We start from the raw sequence: 23557 nt of genomic DNA on the forward strand, positions 1-23557 counted from the left end.
AGTGTCAATATGAATCGAAATCAACAATAGCTGCTAATTCCACTGCAGTTCGGCTCTCTGTACACAAAAGAGTGGGAAGGACTAGATGGGTTGGGGGAAAGGGAGGGCAGGGGGGCGTTTCTCAGCTGCCGAAATATAAATATTCCATTGCAAGAGGCCTGCTGGTGGCCCAAGGAGGGGCAGGGGAGCAGGTGCAGGGGGGAACCGGGGGCATGGGCTGGAGCGATCTGGGGGCTGCTCTGTGGGTTTTTCTCTTTCTCCCGCGGACAGCAAGCAGGGGGAAGGGCGTGAGCGAGAGAGGGGCTGATCTGAGCTGGAGTCACCGGCAGCAGCCGCCTAGGGAGCCCTGATTGACGCAAACCTGCCAGCAGCCGCGCACTGAACACGAGGCAGAGCCGCAGCAGCCGCACAAGAAGCCGCCGGCTTGCTCCAGCCCAACACAAAGGCGGCGGCGGCGGCGGCGGCGGCGCGGAGCCCGCGCTCTCTGCAAGCGGAGCCGCAGCATCGCCCCGGCCAGACACCAGCCGGGCTCCGCCGCAGGTCCTGGGCTCCGGGCTCGGCGACTCTGCCTCTCCTCCCAGCTGCCTAGCTCCGGGCTTGCCGGCGAGAGGAGCTGCTGTTGCTGATGGATGCCGGGAGGTGCCGCATTGCCTAGGTTTTTGTTTGCCTGGCGAGCTGTCTTCCCAGCCCTTTTTTCCTTGCTGCTAAGTACCGTGCGTTTTGCAAAGCGGTTGAATTCAGCCGTCCGGGAGAAGGAGGAGGATGGGCTGGAGACCAGTCCCTCCGAGGCGGCGTGCGGTGCGTGGGAAGACCTGGCTGAGATAAAAAAAAAAAGAAAAATAAATAAAATAATAGAGCGGGGGTGGGGGAAATACAACAACCAGCACCAGATCCTGCGGGTACCATCTGAGATCGCTGTGTACGTAGGTGGGGAGAAGGAAAAAGCCCACCCCAAGCCATAGGCAGTTTTTTTTCTGGAGCCCTTGTCTGCGCTCAAGAGGATCTTTAAATATAGACCAGCAAACGAACGACATGTAGCTTTTTTCCTTTTCTTTTTAAATCAAAGAAAAATGCCTCTTAACCATGGCAGACCTTGGTCTTAAATAAATGGTCCTTCTTTTGGAAAGCAACCTCTACCGGGAACTCTCAGTTTGAGGCACCACCTTTATTTAATTAATTTATTTATTATTATTATTATTTATTATTATTGGTGTTGTTTCTCTAGTGACTGCAGCATCAGGGGTGAGATCACTGTTTGCACGGGGGAGGGATAAAAACCTCATCCCAAATCCAGAGAGAGTCCTTCATCCTGCTTTTTGGACTCGCTCTCTGTGATCATGTGGCTCTTAAAAAACCACCACAACTGCAGCTTTTTATTACACCGATAAAATGCCTACTTAACCAAAGGGGCAAACTTGGGTCTTCTGGGGGAAAGAACCCTCCCCCCTTCCTGGAAACTCTGCTGGGGATCCACTTTATTAATTATTATTACTAGCTGTTGCTGGGCTTCTTCCCATAGTGATTTGCAGCAATAGGGTGTTTGTGTGTGGCGTGGTGTTATTGTTATATTGGCTTTTCTCTCTACAGTGACTGCAGCATCAGGCTATTGGGGTTCTGGGGGAAAGGTTATTTGCCAGGTGGAAGAGGGGTCTCATAAGGGACAGGAGCAGCAGGTTGTTGGGGCTAGGGGATACATTCTACAAGGAAGAGGAGCAGCAGGTTGTGGGGAGATTTAGGGAGGGGGGTACATGTTCTAAGGAACAACTGCATCAGCCTTTTGGGGTTGTGTGGGGGTGCATCCTATAAGGGAAAGGAGCACAGTTAGCAGCGACAGAGGAGGGAGCAGCACTATGACTCATTTGCAGGCAGGTCTGTCCCCAGAGACGCTGGAGAAAGCCCGGCTGGAGCTGAATGAGAACCCGGATACCCTGCACCAGGACATCCAGGAGGTGCGGGACATGGTGATCACTCGGCCAGACATTGGCTTCCTCCGCACAGATGATGCCTTCATTCTACGCTTCCTGAGAGCCAGGAAATTTCAGCACTTCGAGGCATTCCGCCTGCTGGCTCAGTACTTTGAGTACCGGCAGCAGAACCTGGACATGTTCAAGAGCTTCAAGGCCACTGACCCTGGCATCAAGCAGGCACTGAAGGATGGCTTCCCCGGCGGGCTGGCCAACCTTGACCACTATGGAAGGAAGATCCTGGTCCTGTTTGCTGCCAACTGGGACCAGAGCAGGTAAATACTGAGCCCAGACTCTAACACATGCCCCTTCCCACCTGGCTGAGATGCACTCATTCATTAACCCACCCACCGCCATTGGACTGCATATCTTATGGTCCTAAAAGCTCATGCTTCAGGGTTTCAGTTGGCCACCAGCCAGGGTCAGGAAGGGACTCTTCCTCCCAGTGTATTCTGGATTTTTTTGGGGTGGTGGTAGTTGTATCTCCTTCCTCTGAAGCATCAGGAATGGCCACAGCTAGAGATGAGACTTTGGACAGGGTGAGCAAAGGCTGTGAGATGGCACCAAGCATTTTCTCTCTCAGGTGCTTGGCTGGTTCATGTGCTCAGGGTCTAACTGATCACCATATGTGGTACCTGTAAGGAATTTTCCCCCAGGTCAGATTGGTAGTGACATTGGCGGGCCATCACCTTCTGCAGCGTATGGGTGCAGATCATGTGCCAGGATCATCTGGGTGTATCTTCCTTAATCATTTCCCTGCCATTGCAGGGGCCTTGGACACTGGTGCACCTAAGTCCCTCCTGTGGCACAGAACAGTCTAGTCTCCTTTGGGCTGTAATGCTTTTGGTCTGATTTCAGTTGTTGAGTTTAGCATGTAGGTGCTGAGTGTTGGTGGTGGCCTGTGATATACAGAAGGTTGAGATGATCTGGTGGTCCCTTCTGGCCTTAAACTTTATGACTTTATGATTGAAACCTCCCCACACCACTGATGAAATCCAGTAGTTACAGGATGATGGGGAGGGCAATAGGGACACACCCTGCTTTACACACAGCAGGACTGGACCGCAGCATGGAGCAGGAAAAAGGAAATAGCGATGACACATTTTGACTTAAAGCTCCCTCTGTGCACTGCCCTGTATATTCAGGGCGGAGGATAGGGACTCCTTTTTCCCTTATTGATGGATTAGGCAAAGGACATGCTCCTTGATTTACATTCCTCTGCCTCTTCCCCAGCTGAAATAATGATGCATTTAAAAGAGGCAAAACAGATAATTTGTCCAACTGGCCTGACAAATATTTATTAGATCTTGTCTCAGCTCCTTTTGCTTAAGCACACAATACATCTCAAGTAATGAAAGAGAGGGCTGCTTGGTAGTGCTCATTTGCATATCAGTAATACCCACAATGCTCTTCCAGCTCAGGGCTAATTCCCATTTCTGAAGAGGAACTGAAAAGTCTGGACGCACATGAAGCTCAGGCTCTGACTACTTTTCCTCAGCCAGAGAAGGCAAGATTAGTTACTGAACCATCTAATTATGTATGTGTCAGACTGATGTTAAACATCTCTTCCCTTCACCTCTCCTACTCTGCATCTGACGGTCTCCTTGGTGAAATTATCAGTGAGATGGGAGGGGTCTTTATACAAGTTTTTTGTCGCAAGGTTTCAAAACTGAATGAGGCTCCAAGGGCCCTAAAACTGATTGTGGTCCGTTCTGGCGTGAGGATGGCTTAGTGAGCTCATGCAAGTGCTGTGTATTATTATCGAGGCCGGGTATGTGAGCAACGGGCAGCGTGTTCTGTGGGGCGGGGGGGGGGGGGGGGAAATTGGTTTAAAAATGCATCACTGGGGATGCTATACATAATTTCCTTCTGTTATTGGTGGATCACCTATAGCCTTCAAATTACAGGCAGTTTAAACATTGTTTAACTTTCAATACAGATCTATTCATGGATTCCTTAGGTGCGAACTATTTATGGCCCACTCCTGCAAACTATACTCCTGCGAGTAATCTCATTAAAATCACTAAGGTTACCCAAGAGAGCAAGTACTATTGATGTGTGCAAAGGTTGCAGGATCAGGCACTGCCACAATAATAATAATAAATAGTTACGTCACTATAGCTCCTTACCCTGTAACGACAACCTCAAGCCTTTTCTTAAATTAAGAAGCTGGTAATATCCTAAAAGAAAGAGCAAAATGACAGGAATAAGTGGAAGGACATGACAAGTTAGACATCTTTTTGAAGTTGTACTTCTGCTATGATGAAATTCTCTCACCAATCTAGTCTGGCCTGTCTCGAGTATGATCAATTTTCTTCTTCATAATTGCACTCTGGTAAAATAAGTTTTATGTGGAAATACGCAGAGCACTAGTTCTTAGTCAAAGTACAAAAAAATAGCACTTGTTAATCACTTGTTTTTAATGTGGCAAGAGTGGGTTTATTCTCCTGTATTAATAGTGAGATGTGTTCTTATTTGATTTAAATTACCTGAGATCATCTGGGAGAATATTAAAAAGACAAAACATAATTACAATTTTATGTAAGTTTAACTGAACACATTATTATTTATATTACAGTCGTAGTGTGACTGAGATACCCCAACTGAGATTGAAATCCCACTGTCCTTGCCCTAAAGAGAGAGTTATTTGTCCACAGGGATAAGACAGACAAAGGGAGGAGAACAAAGGTACAGAAAGGGGAATTGACTTGCTGAAGGTCACAGAGCAGGTCAGTGGCAGATCTGGGAATAAAACTTAGATTTCCTGACTCCCAGGCGAGTATCCCATCCAAGGGACTGCACTGCCTCCCCACGAATGCAGCTGACCTGATATTCATTTAGTGCCTGATCCTGAGTGGTGCTATGCACCCGTCTCTCACATTGATTAAGCCCTTAATGCGTTAACAGTACGCAAACCAGTGTGCTTTTTACTTATAACAAGACTTTTCAAAAGCTTCTGTTCAATCAGTGAATTTCCTGCATACTTTCTTGACTAAATTAACAGTGCGCTACAAGCCAATAAATATAATTTATCATATGTGTGCAATTTATTATAGCCAACATATTAACAGTTCCAACTAAAAAGTGACAATTGTTTTTTTTAAATGAATAACAGCCACAGATCAGAGGATTTATATAGCATCAACAGTCATTTATATAGTTCCAATTACCATCAAACCAATTAAAGGACTTAGGAATAGGAAAAGAATGAAACAAAACATTCCTATGAGAAAACAAGCCCATGTGCCAAACAAGACATTACATTCACTAAATTAAAGCAGGGCCTGAAAACTCTACCAGATGCCCTACAGTCTGAAAGACTAAACCAGAAACCTATAAAAAAGATGGGGTGAGGTTCTAGTGCAAGGATTAAGGGGAATGTCTTAGTGAGCAGTCCACCACTTCTCTCAGCAGTTGGGTAGGGAAAAGGTGATGGGATTCCTACCAGGGGCTGTGCCTGGGTTGTACATAGGGCTCAATCTTTCATATTAACTTCTGATTAATATGAGGTATATGATTACATTTGGATAATAGGTGTATAATTTATCTATTTTATGCTTCCAACTGGTTGCTGGAAGGGAGATTGTCTTCTCCTCCCGCACCCCCCAGGCATAGCCTTTTGATTGTTGGGAGCAAGGATCTCTATTATCTTACTCCTTCCAAAAATTTTCTGGCTATTGCAGTGGGTGAGGGCTTTTTTTTTTTTTTTTTGTATCCTCATCCTCCACTACCCTTTGTGGGTATTTTGGAATATCTTCCTAGATAACTATCACTAATGTTTGTTTCAACTATCACTCAGAGCTTTCCCAAGAATGGCAGAATAAAATTGGCATTATTCCTGTCAGTTTCACAGCTGTCTGCAGGGTTCTGAATATCAGCGGTGAAATTGACCAGACTTGTTAATTTTACTCTGCTGTCCCCTGGGGAAATCTATAAGCTGAATCAAAGGCACTGGAGAGGTCTGTTGAGGACTCAGGAACAAGACACTGCACGGGTTCACATTCAAAAGGCTGTTTTCACAACCACACGGGTTAGAAACTTTTTTAAATGGCAGCTTAAATTCCTCAAACATTAAGGGCTCATCCTACTCTGCGACTCCCTAGTCACCAGATGAGTTAGCAAGTAGATTTTTGAAGCGATGAGTTGAACAAAATGTCAAAATAATTATGCAAATAAATAGTAACACTACTTGGATATTAAGGTCAGTCTATGTGTGAAATAATATATTTTTTTAAAATATGAATTATAATTAATGAAAACACTATAATAGAAGTTTGTTACTCTGGGTATTAATGGCAAATCCAAAAGATCAAAGCTGTAAGATCTTTGGGGCAAAAGCTATACTTCCCTATGCTTTGTACAATGTCTAACACAGTAGGCTTTTTGATCTTGATTGCGGCTTCTGGGTGCTAACACAATAGACATAAAACAAAAGATTTTTAACTTTAGCTGACTTTTATGAGGTCTCCTCTTTTGTCAGTACCCACACCTGTACCCAGATTGACAAGAGTCAAGGAGATCTGAGGCATCTCTTGTAGTTGAGTTGTCTTGCCAAAACCTTCTAAAATTGTCTACCATTGTTGGTTAACTAGATACTAGATGCTAGAGACTGCCAGAATGAAGTGATTTTTTTTTTGGAGCAGTGACTTTACAAGAGCTTCTTTAATGGAAGCCTTCACCAGCCTGGGTGGACATGATTCTAAAAGGTTGTGGTATGATTATATTCCCAACACATCTAGTACCTCAGGAAGCTACACTGACCTAAACTCAAGTGGAGACCACTTTGCATCCACAGAAGCAGACTGAATCCACACAAAATTTCCTCATAATGGTAGGGACTCACGTCAGCCATAGAGCTAATGCGACATCTCAGAGGAACCAGACTGTCTGCTATTCAAAACAAATGGGAATTAGCTGATGCAAGATTTGACAGATGCTATGGTAAAGGCAAAGAAACTCTACTTTGCTTCCCACATAACTCTGGCATAAGATGTTAAAAACATCTGACATAGGTGATTTGATTTGACATAAGACTTCTGCTACCAGTGATCTAGCTGTCTTCTTTCTAGTTTCAGTTGTTGCATGAGGATGAAGCCAGGGCACAGGATGGTTGCTCTTCTTCCTCCTCCTCTCCACCCCACCCCAACTTCTTGCAAAAAATGCCATCTGCACCTAATTCTAAGCAAGGGTTCACATCTGAGAATCCCATGCCAAGAGAGCTGCTTCCTTCCAGCCTATATTGTAGGTGCTGAATTCTGTGAGGGAGTGAAGCTTAGGACACACCCCTCTCCTCAGCATCTCCCATTGGTTGGCTTAGGCAAGGAGCTGCCTAGCTTGCTTGTTTTTTGAATTATATTCTTAGGTATCTGTCTCTCTCCATTCATTGCACATAAAGCCTGGGCGCCTAACTCAGGCCTTGTGTATCTCAGTGATTTCCTAGGTGCCTAAAAATTGGACGTTGTGATGCTTTTTGTGAACCTAGCCCACAGTGTTCATTCAGTACATGATCACCTGTTTCCAGCTTTGTTACTTTTAGCCTAGAAAAACGTATCAGTATTGTATAAATCATGGTTGTATAAATAGGAGGCAATAAATACAGTTACTAGTGAATTCTAGATTATTTAAAAGAATTAGTTACACACTACTAGCTACTGTATGTCATGTGAGAGGCTATATGAAAAAGTGTGACTGTCAGCCATTAATAAAACAGGATTTATTTCTCCAGCAGTGGGGTGCAGGTTAGCTCTAGGTTATTGTAAAGCCATACATCATAGCAAATCAGACACAATGCACATTGCTCACCTGAAACCACTGTCGCAGTAATTGGAAAACTGGGGTCAGAGGAAAATAAAGCACTCAATGTCCCCTCAATAAACAAACACCCTGAAAGCTGAAAGGCCTGGAGGTCAAAATAACTTAATCTGCTGGAGTCTTTGGGTCTTGCTGTGAAGAATGGGCACATGCTACTTAGCACGCACACTGAGCTGGCCAATGGCTGTAACAGTACAGATCGATGGAATAAAATGATGGCTTCTTTCTTTCACGCTGTACAATGGCAGTAGTTAACAACTAGCAACTGCAACAAATCTCATCTCGTTCCAGTTATATTTTGTGCTAATGCTTGCAGTTGATGCTACTTTTCGTTTTTGCTTTGTGACATTTCTCTAGTTAAACTGAAAGTTATCTGAACACTGCACATGGATCTTAGCAGTACAACCCAGGGGGTAGGATGGGCACCTACGGAGGCTTTTATAAATCCAAGGAAATCAAAGAAATTGTATATAAAAAAATTGTAAAATTGGGGGTACGCAGAACACTAAAATATCAGCCAAGTCTCAAAATTCCCATTAGTTAGCTTTCTTTTTGCATCTCTTTATATAATACTTTTGATGTCAAATTTTTATGTAACTAGAGCTTAATACATTTAGACTAGTGCACCTGTTTTTGAACAATGCTTGACCAGTGCAGCACCAAAGTCAAGGGTTTTTTCATAGGATCTGGGGAGGAAGAAGCATTGATTGGGGCGATGACAAGAAAAGGAGAGAGCAGGCAAGCAATAGGGAGGAAAGGGAGAAAGAAGAAGAGAGAATCAAGAAAGAAAAGGAGTGGTCAGGAAAGAGACAACAATTAATAAAGGGAAAACATAAAACAGGAAAGGGGTGGGGCTGTAAGGAATGAACGTGTGTGTATTTATCAATCTGCAATGAACAGAGGAGACTGAAGAAAGATTGGAATAAGGAGAGAGGATAAAAAGAGGGTAAATGAAATTAGAGAGAGAGAAGGTCAAAATAAATGTAATCCCATGAGAAACACATTTTAGGTTAGCAATACTTAAACAGTTCATTTTGGAGGGCTCTGTCTCAGGAAATGCTTGATCAAATGGCCTCTGAGGTGCACCACAAACTCTACCCGGGCCCCTGAACTGGCCTAACAGTTTTCAAGCTGTTCAGATTTAGAGAGGATTCAAAATTCCTTTTTAAATGGAAACAATGTTGCAATCTGAACTATGGAGCTACTAATGGTTACTCCATAATACATCTTCTAGAGCTGCCCAGGTAAATTAGTCCACAAATACTGCATTATGGATTGAAGAATGTATGGAACAAGAATATTTGACTAGCTTTTGAGGTGGTTGAAAACTGGATGGGGGGGCAGGTTATTTATCCAATGATTTGACTAACAACTACAAAATAGTTATCCAGCTCTACATTCCGTTACATTTCCTAATAAGTCCCTGGAAAATGTTAGGAAATATGCAAAGATAGAATGTTGTTGCATGGGACTTGAATTAGTTTGTTATTGGCTACTGGGTATGTAGCTGCATGATTATAGGTATCCAGTTTTTTAAAAAAAATTGCATGTCTCAGTGGCAAGTAATTTTCTACCAACCACAGTCACACACACTTCAAGTCCAGATGAGAATGGAACATGTGGTATGGTTCATCATATAGCAGGACAAGTCTGTCACAAGCCTGTGACAGGACTTCAGTTTACATAGGTCCCATGTATTGTGTAGAGTGGACTAGAGATGAAGCTTTATGCAAATAACTCCGTGCTATGTAACAACTGTAATATAGCTCCTTTATTCGTATTTCATTTTATAGAGCTTTTCTGCTTTGACTTTAATACACAACTTGCAATTTGCAACACCTAAGGTTTCTTCTATCATGTTGGATTTAGATTTCTGGGTAGCCTCAGCATTTGCTCAGAGTAAAAACTGTGTTAAGTGGCCTATAATCGGTGCTTAATTTGTAATGAAAGAAGTGCCAGGGCACAAGCTGGGCAGCCAGAGAGCATTGGCACTGGCTGGGCACCCAGCTCTGTAGGCAGTACCGCTGCCAGCAGCAGCACAGAACTATGGCATGGTATGGTGTAGTGCCACCCTTACTTCTGCACGGCTGCTGGGGGCGGTGCTGCCTTCAGAGCTGGGTGTCAGAGAGTGGCAGCTGCTGGCTGATAGCCCAGGGCTGGGGTTATGAACTGCCAAGCTCACAGATGCCAGAGTTCAGCCCAGCAAAAACTAAGCACTGCCCATAATGGATTTTTCTTTCTTTTGTGATTTTCAGCAATGTAGCTGACTTAAGTAATATAGCAAAATCAAGAAAGAAAGCCCAGTATAGATAAACTATCTTACCCTGGCATTTTGATTATCTCTTATTTTCAGCTAATTTCCTATCAAGGTGGTGTTTTTTTTGTTTGTTTGTTTGTTTTTAAAACATGGACAAGTTCCTGAATGGTTCTAACTTGATTTATTTTATTTCATGGATAAATTGGGTGTCTTCTCCTGATAGCAAGTGAAAGCATTTTCTGGTAGTTCTATCATTGTTCTTCTTCATTGGAGGGAGAAATCCTTGCCTTTTTCAGCTGAGAACCATGAAATTATAAGTTTTATAGGCCAAATTCTGAGACTCATACTCACATTGAGTACCACCTTAATGGGACCTTTTTGTGGAATAAGGTACTATAGAATGTGAGTAAGGGTATCGGAATCTAGCCCTGTAGAATCACCGCTCCTTCAACACTAGGGGTGAAATCCTGACTCCATTAAAGTCAATGGGAATTTTGTCATTGACTTTAGCAGGGTCAGGATTTCACTCTCTGTGTCATGATAGCTTAAGGGTCTGATCCAGCAAACAATATATATGTGGCATTCTGGATCCCTGACAGACTTGCTTTGTAATGGACTAATGTGTTCAGAAGAAATGTTGTCTGTCCCCCTGAATGAAAACAAATCTCTGCAAACCCAGCTCAGCCCACTGGAGACTTGGGCAGCATCTTGGCATTTAATGTAAATGAGCTGCCCACATTCACGTGGGATTGCGTAAACCAAAAGGGTGCCTACCATTTTAAGGACGGCATAATCCCAGTGCATGGCCCCAACGGAAGAGAGAGATGCCCTAGCCATCTTTAATTACCTTATGTACTACAGCTAGTCAGATAACCTTTTTGGTGAACATTTTCATGGAATATTTTCTCTTTTTCATCAAAATTTTAACTTTTCTGATCATCCCTAATACAAGTTAGTGTGCCCGTGGAAGAGTATGCCTGTGCCTCTTCCATTCCCCACCACTGGAAAGGAGTGCGGGACACTCTGTCAAAGTGGAGCTCTCATGCTCCCAAACAAGAGAGCTGCAGCTGCTTCTACAGTAGAAAAAAAGTGGGAGTCTTTTATAGTGCTTGTGCTACCAACAGTGCAATATAGACCGTACTGGGTGTTTTCAAGACCACTTTGATTGGGTGTCCTGCACCCCTTTCCAATGGTGGGTTAGGAGACAACTACATAGGAAGATGCATGATGTCTCAGATTAACATATACATATATCTATCTGTCTGTCTATCTGACACACAGGATTTGATGACATGGTGGTAAAAACTTGGTGCTTGGTCTACTCTGTGGTTTATACTGAGCTTTGGGATAGAGCTGACAACTCAGGTTCCGTTTTTATTTTTAAATGTTTCCTCTTTGACTGAAAGCTCAGTGGTTTGAGCATTGGCCTGCTAAACGCAGGGTTGTGAGTTCAATCCTTGAGGGGCAAAAATTAGGATTGGCCCTGCTTTGAGCAGGGGATTGGACTAGATGACCTCCTGAGGTCTCTTCCAACCCGGATAGTCTATGATATGGCAGTTAGGCTGGGTGGAGTCTATCGCTCAGCTTCTGGAAAGTGGCCAGTTATGGGTGGCTGTGGAATGCTGAAAGTCTCAGCCCTGCAAAGGGATCTGCTGTAGTCAGCTCCTATGGTCATGCAGGGCCCCACTGACTCCAAGAGGACACGTAGGGGTGTAAGAGTCCATGAATAGCTGGTTGAAATGTTTTTGACCATTTTGCATCAAAAAATGGAGTTTCAAAGACTGCCTCCCCCCCCCCCCCCATGGAAAATTTCATTTTATGGAAACTTTTTGTCAAAAAAAATAATTTTTTTTGGCAAAAATTGAAAAATTTCACCTTTTGCAATCTTTCATTTGGAAATTATAAGGCAATTCCACTTTTCCCCTTTTAAAAATTTCCAGTGGAAGTAAAGAAAGAGCAAGTAATAAAGTGAGAGAGAGAAATTGGTTTTTTCCCCAGATTTCTCTTATTACCATGCCCGCTTTTTACCAGCGTGGAAAAAAAGGGGGAAAGTTTTAACATATAATAGAGAGTGGGATTTATCTCGACAAAACAACATGAAAGATTTCAAAATGAAAATTTTTCAAAATAAAAAAAATCATGAAAACAATTGAATTAAATGAATAATGTTTAATTTCTTTCAGAAATTTTCATGAAACATGCTTACCATTTTCCCGTTTGTTTTTTGGTTTGCTAGCAGATCTCTTTACAGACCTGGGGCCTTTACCAGTATTGTTCAGCTTGCAGAATAATTACAAGGGAAGAACCCCCTAGCAGCCTACTCTGGAAAGTCCACAGTTTTTGTAGGCCATACTAGGCTGTGACTCAGAGAGACCAAATTTAGGTGGTGAGATCAGCATGGAATTATCATTTCTATTGCATGTTTATTTATATAGGAATCTTTATATTTATGTGTGTGTGAAATACATCATTATATTCTATTTCTAGATGCAGCGTGTACACATTGTGCAATCTCTCTGTACTAAAATTTAATGTGTACCGTAGCAGAAGAAAATGATCATCAGATTCTAAACTGAGTACTGAAACTGCCTTGCTAGGGGGTAAAAGTACTCAGAAGGTGATTAATTAAATCTTAATAGGCTGACATTGCCTTTAACCAGAGATGTTCCAAAGCAGTGGTGTGTTTCTTTCTTTGTTTTCATGAAGAGACTCTTTTGTTGTGCTTTGAAAATTCTACAGTGTACTTTATGGATCTGAGAGTAAACAATAATGAGAGAGAGAGGTGTTGAAATTCCCTTTTGTTAGCAGTTGAAGACTGGGGAGTTGTAATCGCTACCTTTGGAAAGTTATGCCAGGGAACATTGGGTGCATGTTTGTAGTGTCGGACTGTAATGATCTTCCATGCAGCTATGATCTTAAAACAATAGAAGTTGCACAGATCTTACAGTGTATACATTTGATAAATGGGAAAATAATTAAGCAGATCAGAAGGTTGTCACTTTCTATGGGAAAATTTACATTTGTTTTGGCAGTTTATATTTTTGCTGCTTATATTTGATAGCTGATTTTATCCAAGGTTACCTATATGGTAAATATAAAATCAAAATCCATCCTTTGGTTTACGTTTGATAAATAACATGAGAGGAAATGATTAGAAGTTTTTTATCTCATGTTTTTGCACGCCCTCATCACTCCCTTCTGGTTAGCCTAACCCAGTTCACCCTCTATTATCGACAGGTACACACTGGTGGATATTTTGCGTGCCATACTTCTTTCTTTAGAAGCCATGATTGAAGACCCTGAACTTCAAGTGAATGGATTTGTTTTGATTATAGACTGGAGCAACTTCACCTTTAAGCAGGCCTCCAAACTCACACCAAGCATGCTGAGATTAGCCATAGAAGGCCTTCAGGTAAGGTTTCCTTTTTCACTCCTTACTCTATTTCCTTGGCTCCAGGTTGAAAACCTGCATATTCAAAACAAACAAAAGAGGCACATTTGTTTAAAATAGGGACATTTTCGCCTTTTGAGATAATCGGGTTGCCTCATCATTTTAGACAGCACTAATGAACTCTTGGTCTGCCCTGGCTCCCACAACAGGAGTTTTGTCATTGACTTCAACGGCAGTAGAATCATGCCCTAGTACTTGGTCCTGCAAGGTGCAGGGCACTCTGGTTTCACATCTGACTTCACTGGGACTGTGCCCTGGCTTAAAGGTAAGCAGGTGCTTAAGTATTTTTTGGATCAGGATCCAAAGTGCTCGGCGCATTGGAGAATTGAGACCCTAAATATTTACTGTAATTTACAGCTGCTATAGATGCTGATCATTTTAGAGCATTATACTTGGCCCAGAGACCTTGTGAAGGATACTACACAACTGCCAGTTGTTTTCTGTGGTCTTTAATGATTGTTAAAATGAAAAACTGTAATCTGTGAAATAATTGCTCCCTTGAACGTAAGCAGGAATCTTTATGGAAAAATACCTATGATTCACCCTTGTGGCAGTGTGCTTTGCTTTTATAAGGCCATATATTCCTTTTCTTTGTTTTTTTCTGATTTTAATTATTTAAACATTTTCATTACTTATATAAAACAAGAGAACAACCTTATCTTTGCATTTTACTCACTTGGATATTGCTAGCTTTGCAGGAACTGTGTAGTGCTGGGTCAAGTTTTGATCTAATTCTTGAAATGCCTTAACCAGAGCTCAGTCTACTACCACATTGGTGAATGGTGAGAGCTGAGAGACTGTGATCCTGATTTTCCCCTCACTTACTCTGGTGGAGCTCCCTGGTCTTGACTGGAATGCAACAGTGTAAGTGAGAGGACAATCAAGCCCCATATATGAAACAGTGAGCTAAAATGAACAGTCTGTGTGTAAGCTGGGCTGCGAGGACAAAGAGCAAAGATGCAGGTTGGGTTGTTATGCTTTGAACAGAAATCACATAAAGTGACTCTGTGGCACAAGGTATTTGAGAGACTAAGGGCACCGTGTGTGTTTTATTTGTGTGGGGGTTTTCCTCTTGTTTTTGGAAAGTTTGGATTTAGTATGTGATTTTTATTTTGCAATATCAATCAGCATTTGAAATAATTACGGGGGACAACTAATGAGATAACAGGAATGGGAGTGAGGTCATAGGGCTAAACGAAGGGAACCTGACAGGGACACCAAGCAGAGAACCCCGGACAGTGCCCACTGCTTCTTGAAGGTGTCAAGGGAGCCAGCGGACGCCGCCCAGAGGAACTCTTTCCGGATGCGTGAACGGAATGAGGAGCGGAAATAGGCCCCACAGTTGTAGCAAACCCCATCAGCCAGCCTTCTCTCCCTGGTTTTGTAGATGGCCATTTTGGCCAGGGCTAGGAGGAGGTTGACAAGGAGGTCCCGCGATTTTGTGGGGCCATGGATAGGGAGTGTGTAGATGAACAGGTGAGGGGAAAAGTGCAACCAAAAACGTAATAGGATATCCAAGAGGAGCCGGAATAGGGGCTGCAACCTGGCACACTCCAGGTACAAGTGCACCAGGGTCTTCCTCACGCCGCAAAAGGGGCAGGTGTCTGGGAGGGGAGTGAACCGCGCCAAGTACACTCCCGTGCTCACAGCTCCATGAAGGATCCGCCAGCTGATGTCCCCAGTGGGCCTCGGAACCAGGGTGGAGTGTAGGCTGGCCCACCGGGGTTCCTCACCCTCCAGAGGTGGCAAGAGGTCCTGCCATTTTGTGTCAGGGCGGGACGCAAGGGTGAGGACGTGAAGAGTGTGGCGCTCGAGGACGTGAAGAGTGTGGCAGGTATTTTCTTGGCGCAGTCCAGAACCAAACCGGCTGCAAGTCATGCAGCTGGCTCGCGGTAAAGGGGTGGGATGGCCTGGCAGGTCCATGGGGCAGGAGCCCGATGAAAAGGTCCGTAGGGCCTAGAGTGGAGGGTGGGCTAGGCATGTCCTCTCGCAGGACCCAGTCAAGGAAGACCTGAGCAGTGGGCGGTAAAGCGGCCCTCACCTCCTGAAGTACGCGCTGGGGAGTGTGAGGCATGGAGAGCCCCATGCGCCGAGCGAGCGTCAGGGGATGCAGCCAGTCTCTCCAGTCGTAGTCCAGGAGGTCTTTGACTCTGGTGAGGAGGGAGTGAGAGGCAGGCATCATCCCCATTTTAATCACTCTTTACCTGTGTTTCCCATCTATAAAGTCAAAAGTTCCCATTAATTTTGCATGCCCAATATAACATGCCTATGATCTGATTTTTTCAGACAACTTAACATTTAACTCAATTCTGATGTTTTGTAACTTCTGAATGCTTGACTTTGCAACATTATTAATGTGTTTTAACATTTTTGGGGGTGAAATTTCTTAGGTTTTAAAAAATCAGACTGAAAAAACCCCAAAAGTCCATCACAGAGCATTATAAGAACACCCTTATCGGTCATCAACAAGGTTGGAACCTTTAGATCTACCACATAGCTTCTTCCTTAAACACCTCTTCACTTTCCACCCTTACGCTGCCACAACGTCTAACTGGATTGTAACGGGGTGGCTTACCGTTGGGCTGGAGAGCCTGGGGCTAAGCCAGCCCTGGTTACAGGCTGAGCCCCACCTGAGATGAATCAGGTGATTCAAATTTAAAAGGCAGCTGGAAGCAGTAAGAGGGTTGCATGGTTGGGAGAAGTAGCTGGGATGTCTGGAGGCATGACAGTAATCTCAGGAAATGGGGCTGTGGAGCTGGAACTGATGAATGACTTTGTGTTTGTTTTGGGACTTTTGAGTTCTGTTTTTGACAAAGTGTGCTGCCAGCCTGCTTAAGGGTAAACTAATGGATTTTGGGCTGAGAAGGTGACTGGAAGCTGAGTGAGTTCTTAAAGGGGCCCTGCTGAAGGGGAAATAGAGCTGGTGGTGGCCAAGGTGCTACATGGTATCTAACACCGTGGACTCCAAGAAATACAATTTCATTCATAATATAGCACTTTGCTGACTCCTGGCATAGGTATGTTATGGTGTTAATTAATTGTCTTCTATGCTCTATCTGTTTGCATGGCTCTCTTGCCTTATCAGCGCTGTTATGTTGTGGTCACACCAGTTATAGACACAGTTGTATGCTTTAATAATTTTCCAAGGACCAGTGAGACCACAGAATTACTGATCTGAATGTCAGGTGCTGCTTATAGCCTATGTACGCAATGAGATTAGAACGTGTTGAAATTCAATATCTTTAGTCAGTCAGGAGAAGCCATGCCTTCTCAGTAACAAACTTGCAGTCTGGGTTTCCCTTTCTTACAGTATGTGGCCTGGTTGACATTTTTATTTATAGATATTTCTATTTGTATGATTTTTTTTCCTGTTAGAAAAAAAAGAGTACTTTGCACAATTGTGACCAGGTGACCTAGTGAAATCTAGGAAGTCTGCGTTACAAAAATAGGTCAGCTTTAGTGTACAAGGTCTCTAACAGCAAATGAAACATCTATGCCACCCATTTGGTGGTGATACCCAGGTACTAAGTTGCATTTGTCACCAACTTTTCGCCACGTACCTACCCTCAACTCATTCCTCTGGTCTATTACTAATGCTCCAAATTTCTGAGAAGCTTTCAGAATGCCACCATTCTTTTTAGAGATAAGGTGGGTGAGGTAATATTTCTTGTTAGGCTAACTTCTGTTGGTGAGAGAGATGATTTCAAGCAACACAGAACTCTTCTTCATGTCTGAGAAAGGTAATAAGTGTCACAGCTAAATACAAGATCAAACAGTTTAGCCTAAGTAGAACAGGAGTACTTGTGGCACCTCAGAGACTAACAAATTTATTTGAGCATAAGCTTTCATGGGCTAAAGCCCACTTCATTGGATGCATACAGTGGAAAATACAGTGGGACGATTTTACATACACAGAGAACATGAAACAATGGGTGTTACCATACACACTATAATGAGAGTGATCAGTTAAGGTGAGCTATTACCAGCAGGAGAGAAAAAAAAACCTTTTTGTAGTGATAATCAAGATGGGCCATTTCCCGCAGTTGACAAGAACATGTGAGGAACAGTGGCAGGGGGGTGGGGAGGGGGAGAATAAACATGGGGAAATAGTTTTATTTTGTGTAATGACACATCCACTCCCAGTTTTTATTCAAGCCTAATTTAATGGTGGGAATAGAATGAAATGTGTCTGATTTGATAAAGGGGTGAGCTGTTGGCTATGATAGGGTTCCTCAGGAACAACCCTTATCTTAGTCAAAGCACATCGGTACATGATAGGCATGTTCACTATGTAGCTACTCCCCACCCCCTTGAACTCCCATCCAAAAGTGGGTATGCCGCCCTACATTCATTCTAAGCGTCTATAAAATAGCTTAGTAAATTAAGAATCAGAGCCAAGGCTAGAACCCACATTAGTTAGCTGCACAGTCAGTGTGTAACCCACAGGGCCTCCCAGCCAAGCTGTTGAAGCTTTCTGATCCTTAATTACAATATCTAAAACTGTAGTAGCTAATAACACTTTTCCATCTGTAGCTCTCAAAGTACTTGGCAAAGGTGAGTCAACATTGTCACAGCTGGCCTAATGAAGTGCAGACACCTGAACCAATTTGTATGAGAGGCAATAAGCTAAGTCTGCAATACCAACTTGGAGCCAAGTTTCCTAAGTGACTTGTCACAACTTAGCTACTGCCAGTTCCTTCACTGCATCATCCAGAAAACATACCTAAGCAGACTTCCCCTTAGGCTCTGGTGGCACTTGGGAGGTGGGGTGAGAGGAATTCAAGAGGAAGCAGCATTTTACCTGGAGTTTCCTTTTTATTTATGAAAAGTAGTCTTGGCTTGTCGGAAGCCCATGAAAATATTCTGTTGCCATGGCTCTTCATCAGCTGTACTGCCAGAGAACAATGTCAATTGTTCAAACAATACGAATATTGGAAACATTTCATACTTCTTGCACTTGAAAACTACCTCTACATTAGCCAATGTTAAGCTCTAACCATGTTTCACTTCTCTGATTGAACAAATTAAAACCGAGATTGCCTAGGCTGAATAATGTTAGCAAACAAATGGCGCTGATTAGGCCATCAAGTTCACATTTCATTGAGGTGGATGGGGTGCTGCCGGTATTGGAAGAAGAAGTCCTTATGGTTCAGGCTTAGGGCTGGGAAACAAGAGCAGGGAGTATATTCCTGGCTGTGCCACTGAATTCCCAGGTAACCTCTGCCAATTCAACAAAGCACTTTAGCATGAGCTTCTGACCTTCCTGACCATACAGAATTATTTCCTGCATTATAGTTTCTGGTGTCTTGATTTTAGAAGGCCAAAGTAGAGCTGGGGGGAAAAAATGGGAAAGTGTCTCCAGAATAGCCAATAGACTAGTGTTTTGGGTACTCACCTGGGATGTGGGAGAACCCAGAATCAAGCTCCTGCTCTTTCTGATTCAGGGACTTTAACCTGGGCCTTCCTTGTCTAAGGTGAGTTCCCTAACCACTGAGCTATTGGCAATTCTGGGGGCCTGCTTTCTCCCTGGCCAGAACCGTCTCCAATTTATCATCCTTCTTGAATTGTGGGCACCAGAACTGAACACGGTATTCCGGCAGCAGTCACCCTAGTCATAGATTCATAGATATTAAGGTCAGAAGGGACCATTATGATCATCTAGTCCGACCTCCTGCACAATGCAGGCCACAGAATCTCACCCACCCACTCCTGCGAAAAACCTCTCACCTATGTCTGAGCTATTGAAGTCCTCAAATCGTGGTTTAAAGACTTCAAGGAGCAGAGAATCCTCCAGCAAGTGACCCGTGCCCCATGCTACAGAGGAAGGTGAAAAACCTCCAGGGCCTCTTCCAATCTGCCTTGGAGGAAAATTCCTTCCCGACCCCAAATATGGCGATCAGCTGAACCCTGAGCATCTGGAATTGACAACAATATGACATACCAGCATTTCGCTCAGAACTCTTCTGGCACTCCAGTGATGGAGTAGAGCTAGTCACTTCATTGTGGCGTATGTCGGAGCTAGCTTTCCTGCTGTAGCGCCTCCATAGGTAAGGTGGAGTTCTGCTTCTAACAAGGGGTTGCTTCTAAAGCAGGGATTCAACCTCCTTGTTTTGTAGGAATAATTCAGTATGTCTTCATCAAATTTATCACATCACCTGTGACAGGATTTTCAGGTAAATAATTACTTTGCCAAGTTAAAATGATTTAAAAGTGAGCCTCTTTAAAAAAGCTTGAGTCGTTTTGGGGCACCTGTAGCTGACAATTTGATACTCAAGTTTCAAACTTGCCACCTTGTTAAAACTCACTGAAAACTGTGCTATGCTCCTCAGTCTTGAAAGGGGACTCTCTGAGGGTATGTCTGCACTGCAGCCTGCTTCCTAGCATGTGTGGATTGACACATGCTAGCTCTAATTGAGCTCGGGTGCTAAAAATAGCAGCCTGTCAAGGTCCCTTCCCCACTCTGAACTCTAGGGTACAGATGTGGGGACCTGCATGAACCCCCCCACCAAGCTTATTTTTACCAGCTTAGTTTAAAACTTCCCCAAGGTACAAACTATTTTACCTTTTGTCCTTGGACTTTATTGCTACCACCACCACGCATCTAACAAACATATAACAGGTAAAGAGCCCGCTTGGAAATGTCTTTCCTCCCAAACCCTTTCCTGGGGAAGGCTTGATAAAAATCCTCACCAATTTGCATAGGTGAACACAGACCCAAATCCTTGGATCTTAAGAACAATGAAAAAGCAATCAGGTTCTTAAAAGAAGAATTTTAATTAAAGAAAAAGTAAAAGAAACACCTCTGTAAAATCAGGATGGTAACTACCTTACAGGGTAATCAGATTCAAAACATAGAGAATCCCTCTAGGCTAAACCTTAAGTTACAAAAAGACACAAAAACAGGAATATACATTCCATTCAGCACAACTTATTTTATCAGCCATTTAAACAAAACAGAATCTAATGCATATCTAACTAGATTGCTTACTAACTCTTTACAGGAGTTCTGACCTGCATCCCTGCTCTGGTCCCAGCAAAAGCAACACACAAATAGAGAGAACCCTTTGTTTCCCTGCCCTCCAGTTTTGAAAGTATCTTGTCTCCTCATTGGTCATTTTGGTCAGGTGCCAGCAAGGTTATCTTAGCTTCTTAACCCTTTACAGGTGAAAGGGTTTTTCCTCTGGCCAGGAGGGATTTAAAAGTGTTTACCCTTCCCTTTATATTTATGACACAGCCTAACTGGGGAATACACTGGTGGTGTCGTGGGCAGCTACTGAAGTATGTAGCCAGGGAGTCTGGGCAGGTTTGTACTCAAGCTGCTGCCCGCAGAGCTATAACTAGGCATTTTAGCGCCCAGGCGAGCAAGCATATTTGCACCCCCTACTGGTATTTTTGACATTTTTCCACCCCAATCAGAGGTGATACATAACTGTTGATAATGTGGGGGCACAATTTAAAGGTTCAGGGGGCTAGCCCACAGAGGTTTTCAAACTGTGGGGTGTGCTCCCAAGAGAAGCGAGGCTGGATCGGGACATGCCTCTAGGGGAGCTCGGAAAGGGAGTGTCACCTTCACCTCCTGACTCACCTCAAGGGTCAACCAGCCTGTCTGGGTTGTAGTGTGTAATCAAAAATATTCGGGGGGGGCATATGACCCCCCAGATACCACATTTGAAGTGTACACACGTGTTGCCTCTGGTCCCATTTTTCTGCTCCTGCGGCTTTGTGCCCTGGGTGGCTTCTCCACTCACCCGTCCTATTTATGGCCCTGGCTGCCCTTGCTACCCCCTCTCACTCTGTCTACACTGGTATCTTTAGTATGCTAGGTCAAGCAAAACTAGTGCATGTGTCTACCTGTGCTGGAAAGCATGCTCCTGGCTGTGGTGTAGACCTACCCTTAGGTATATAGTAGAGGGGCCAGGAGCCTGGTGGGACATTAAAGGGAAGAAGAGTGCAGGGAACCAGGGACAGTGGATGGATGTGAACAGAGGGGAGCGGGGGATTGTGGGTCATGGAGGTGAGGTGCAGTGGAGGCTTGAAGGGCTGGGGGATGGGGAAACAAGTGTCTTATCCACCCAGTTAAATTATAAATGCTTGTACAACTTCACTTCATAAGCAAAGAATCTATTTCCAGTATATAAACACATGCACTGTACTACAATGTTACTGATGTACCTTTTTTGTTTTTGGAATGAGTAGATACAAAAATCAAGACCCAGTCTTGTGAAACCATACACTTACATATACTGGCAATATGACTGAATCAACCCATTGCATACCACCAAGCTACTCCAGTTTTATTCATAAAAATATTTTTCTCTTCCACCAGTGCATCACACTGTGGCTCCAGCAGTGGTTCTCAACCAGGGGTCCGGGGCCCCCTGGGGGGATGCAAACAGGTTTCAGGGAGCCACCAAGCAGGGCCAGCACTCTCTGGGGTCCAGGGTAGAAAGCCAAAACCCCAACCCGTGGGGCTGAAGCCCAGGGCCCTGATCCCTGCCACCTGGTGCTAAAGCCGAAGCCTGAACAATGTAGCTTTGCCCCTTTTGGCATGGGGCTCGAGGCAGTTGCCCTGCTTGCTACCCCCTAATGCCAACCCTGGCTTTTATATGCAGAAAACCAGTTATTGTGGCACAAGTGGGCCGTGGAGTTTTTATAGTATGGTGGGGGTGGAGGGCTCAGAAAGAAAAAAGTTGCAATCTCCTGGCTTATAGAGTGACTGACCTTGGGACTAGAGTCCTTTCAGAAACTTTACTGCACATGTAAGCACGATATGAAGCCAACTGTGTACATCAACAGCATATTTCCATTGCAGAAAAGAGACAAAGTTAAGTGACAGTTACTGATGGGAATGGGGAGGAGAATTATCCGGCAGTGAGGAACTGGCTGAATCCCTTAACTGTTCACTTCCAGATTCCTTAATATTTGGGCTTTTTAAGAGCTAGTGGGGGTTTTATTTGGAACCATTTATTATTGATTTGGGGCATCATCTGGACTCTGTTGAGGCCCACTTCCAACCTTGATTCTTTCTTGAAGCTTTTCGTTTGGGAATATTGAGCTGTTGATTCAAACTTCCACATTTGCGTTAGAAAACCTGAGGGCATCTTCATACCTTTGCTATTAATATACTCAACCCTATTGCTCACAACAAGGAACCTCAGGCAGTGAGTGCGGGTGCAATATAATGAAAACACTGAAGAGAAACTGACCACCCTATATATAGCACGTTAATTGATCGCGGTAGCCATGGAAAGGGGAAACTTCAGAGAAAATCAATGCAGGATCAAATGAAGGCGACACTCAAACCTCTGAAGAAACCAGTATGGAAAGCCAATTAAAATAGAATCCATTTGATGACACATGGGAACAGCTAAGGCCATGTGTGCTCTTATTGTAAGTGGTAGAAATGAAGCCAAAATAATTGGACTGTCACTACCCTTCATATACACTTTCTTCTCCTGCCCAATTATTCTTTTTGATGAATCATGTTACCATTGTATGGTCTTGATGTTGCTTTTCCCCTCCTAAATGTCCTCAGCTGCAGGCTTGACAACCTGTTGCTTTTTTGCAGCAGACTCTGATGTCCCAGAGGTGACAGCAGCACCGGATAACTGAATGGTGCAGTCTGTTGTCTCTGGCTTTGTGGAACTGCAGTGATGACTGAGGAATACTGCCAGGGTCTGGGCACACTGCTGTCATAGATAAGCAAATGGAGAAGATGTTTCTATTAACACTTTCATTTCTGTTCCCTTCAGCCAGGTACTTCCTACTATAATAGTAAAGGCTTGTATACCTTCTAATATTTGTTACTAGTGCCCGTCAGAGGTTGCGTGAGAGCATTTGTGTGTTTGCCTTCAGTGTACTGTTTGTGTGACTGGCTAGAAAAGGTTAGCAGAATCTGCAGGAAATTTTGTGTTTGTGGGGGGCGGGTAGGGTGTTTTTGTTCTGACCCTTTAATGGATAGACAACTGGGACTCAAAAGGCCTTGGTTTTACTCTTGGGTCTGCCACTGGCTTGCTGGGTGAGCTTGGGCAAGTCACCTTGCCTCTCTGCCTCAGTTTTCCCATCTGTAAAATG

The 23557-nt window shown here is 43.8% G+C and overlaps 1 protein-coding gene across 2 annotated transcripts in view; it reads left to right on the forward strand.

The window, feature by feature from the left end:
• The first annotated feature begins 238 nt into the window (after positions 1–238).
• The window catches only part of CLVS2 (clavesin 2), a 56176-nt gene continuing 32857 nt past the window's right edge, over positions 239–23557 (forward strand). Inside the window, exons 1-3 of one of the 2 annotated variants that reach the window (XM_084623928.1) lie at positions 239–798; positions 1866–2239; positions 13270–13444. In XM_084623928.1, the coding sequence (XP_084480054.1) occupies positions 763–798; positions 1866–2239; positions 13270–13444 (585 nt within the window). In that variant the 5' untranslated portion in view covers positions 239–762. Of the gene's footprint in view, positions 2240–13269; positions 13445–23557 lie in introns of both variants that reach the window. The other variant, XM_084623929.1, reaches the window with a different exon arrangement.

This window comes from Lepidochelys olivacea (assembly GCF_965140295.1).
Source record: "Lepidochelys olivacea isolate rLepOli2 genome assembly, chromosome: 3".
NCBI lineage: Eukaryota > Metazoa > Chordata > Testudines > Cheloniidae > Lepidochelys > Lepidochelys olivacea.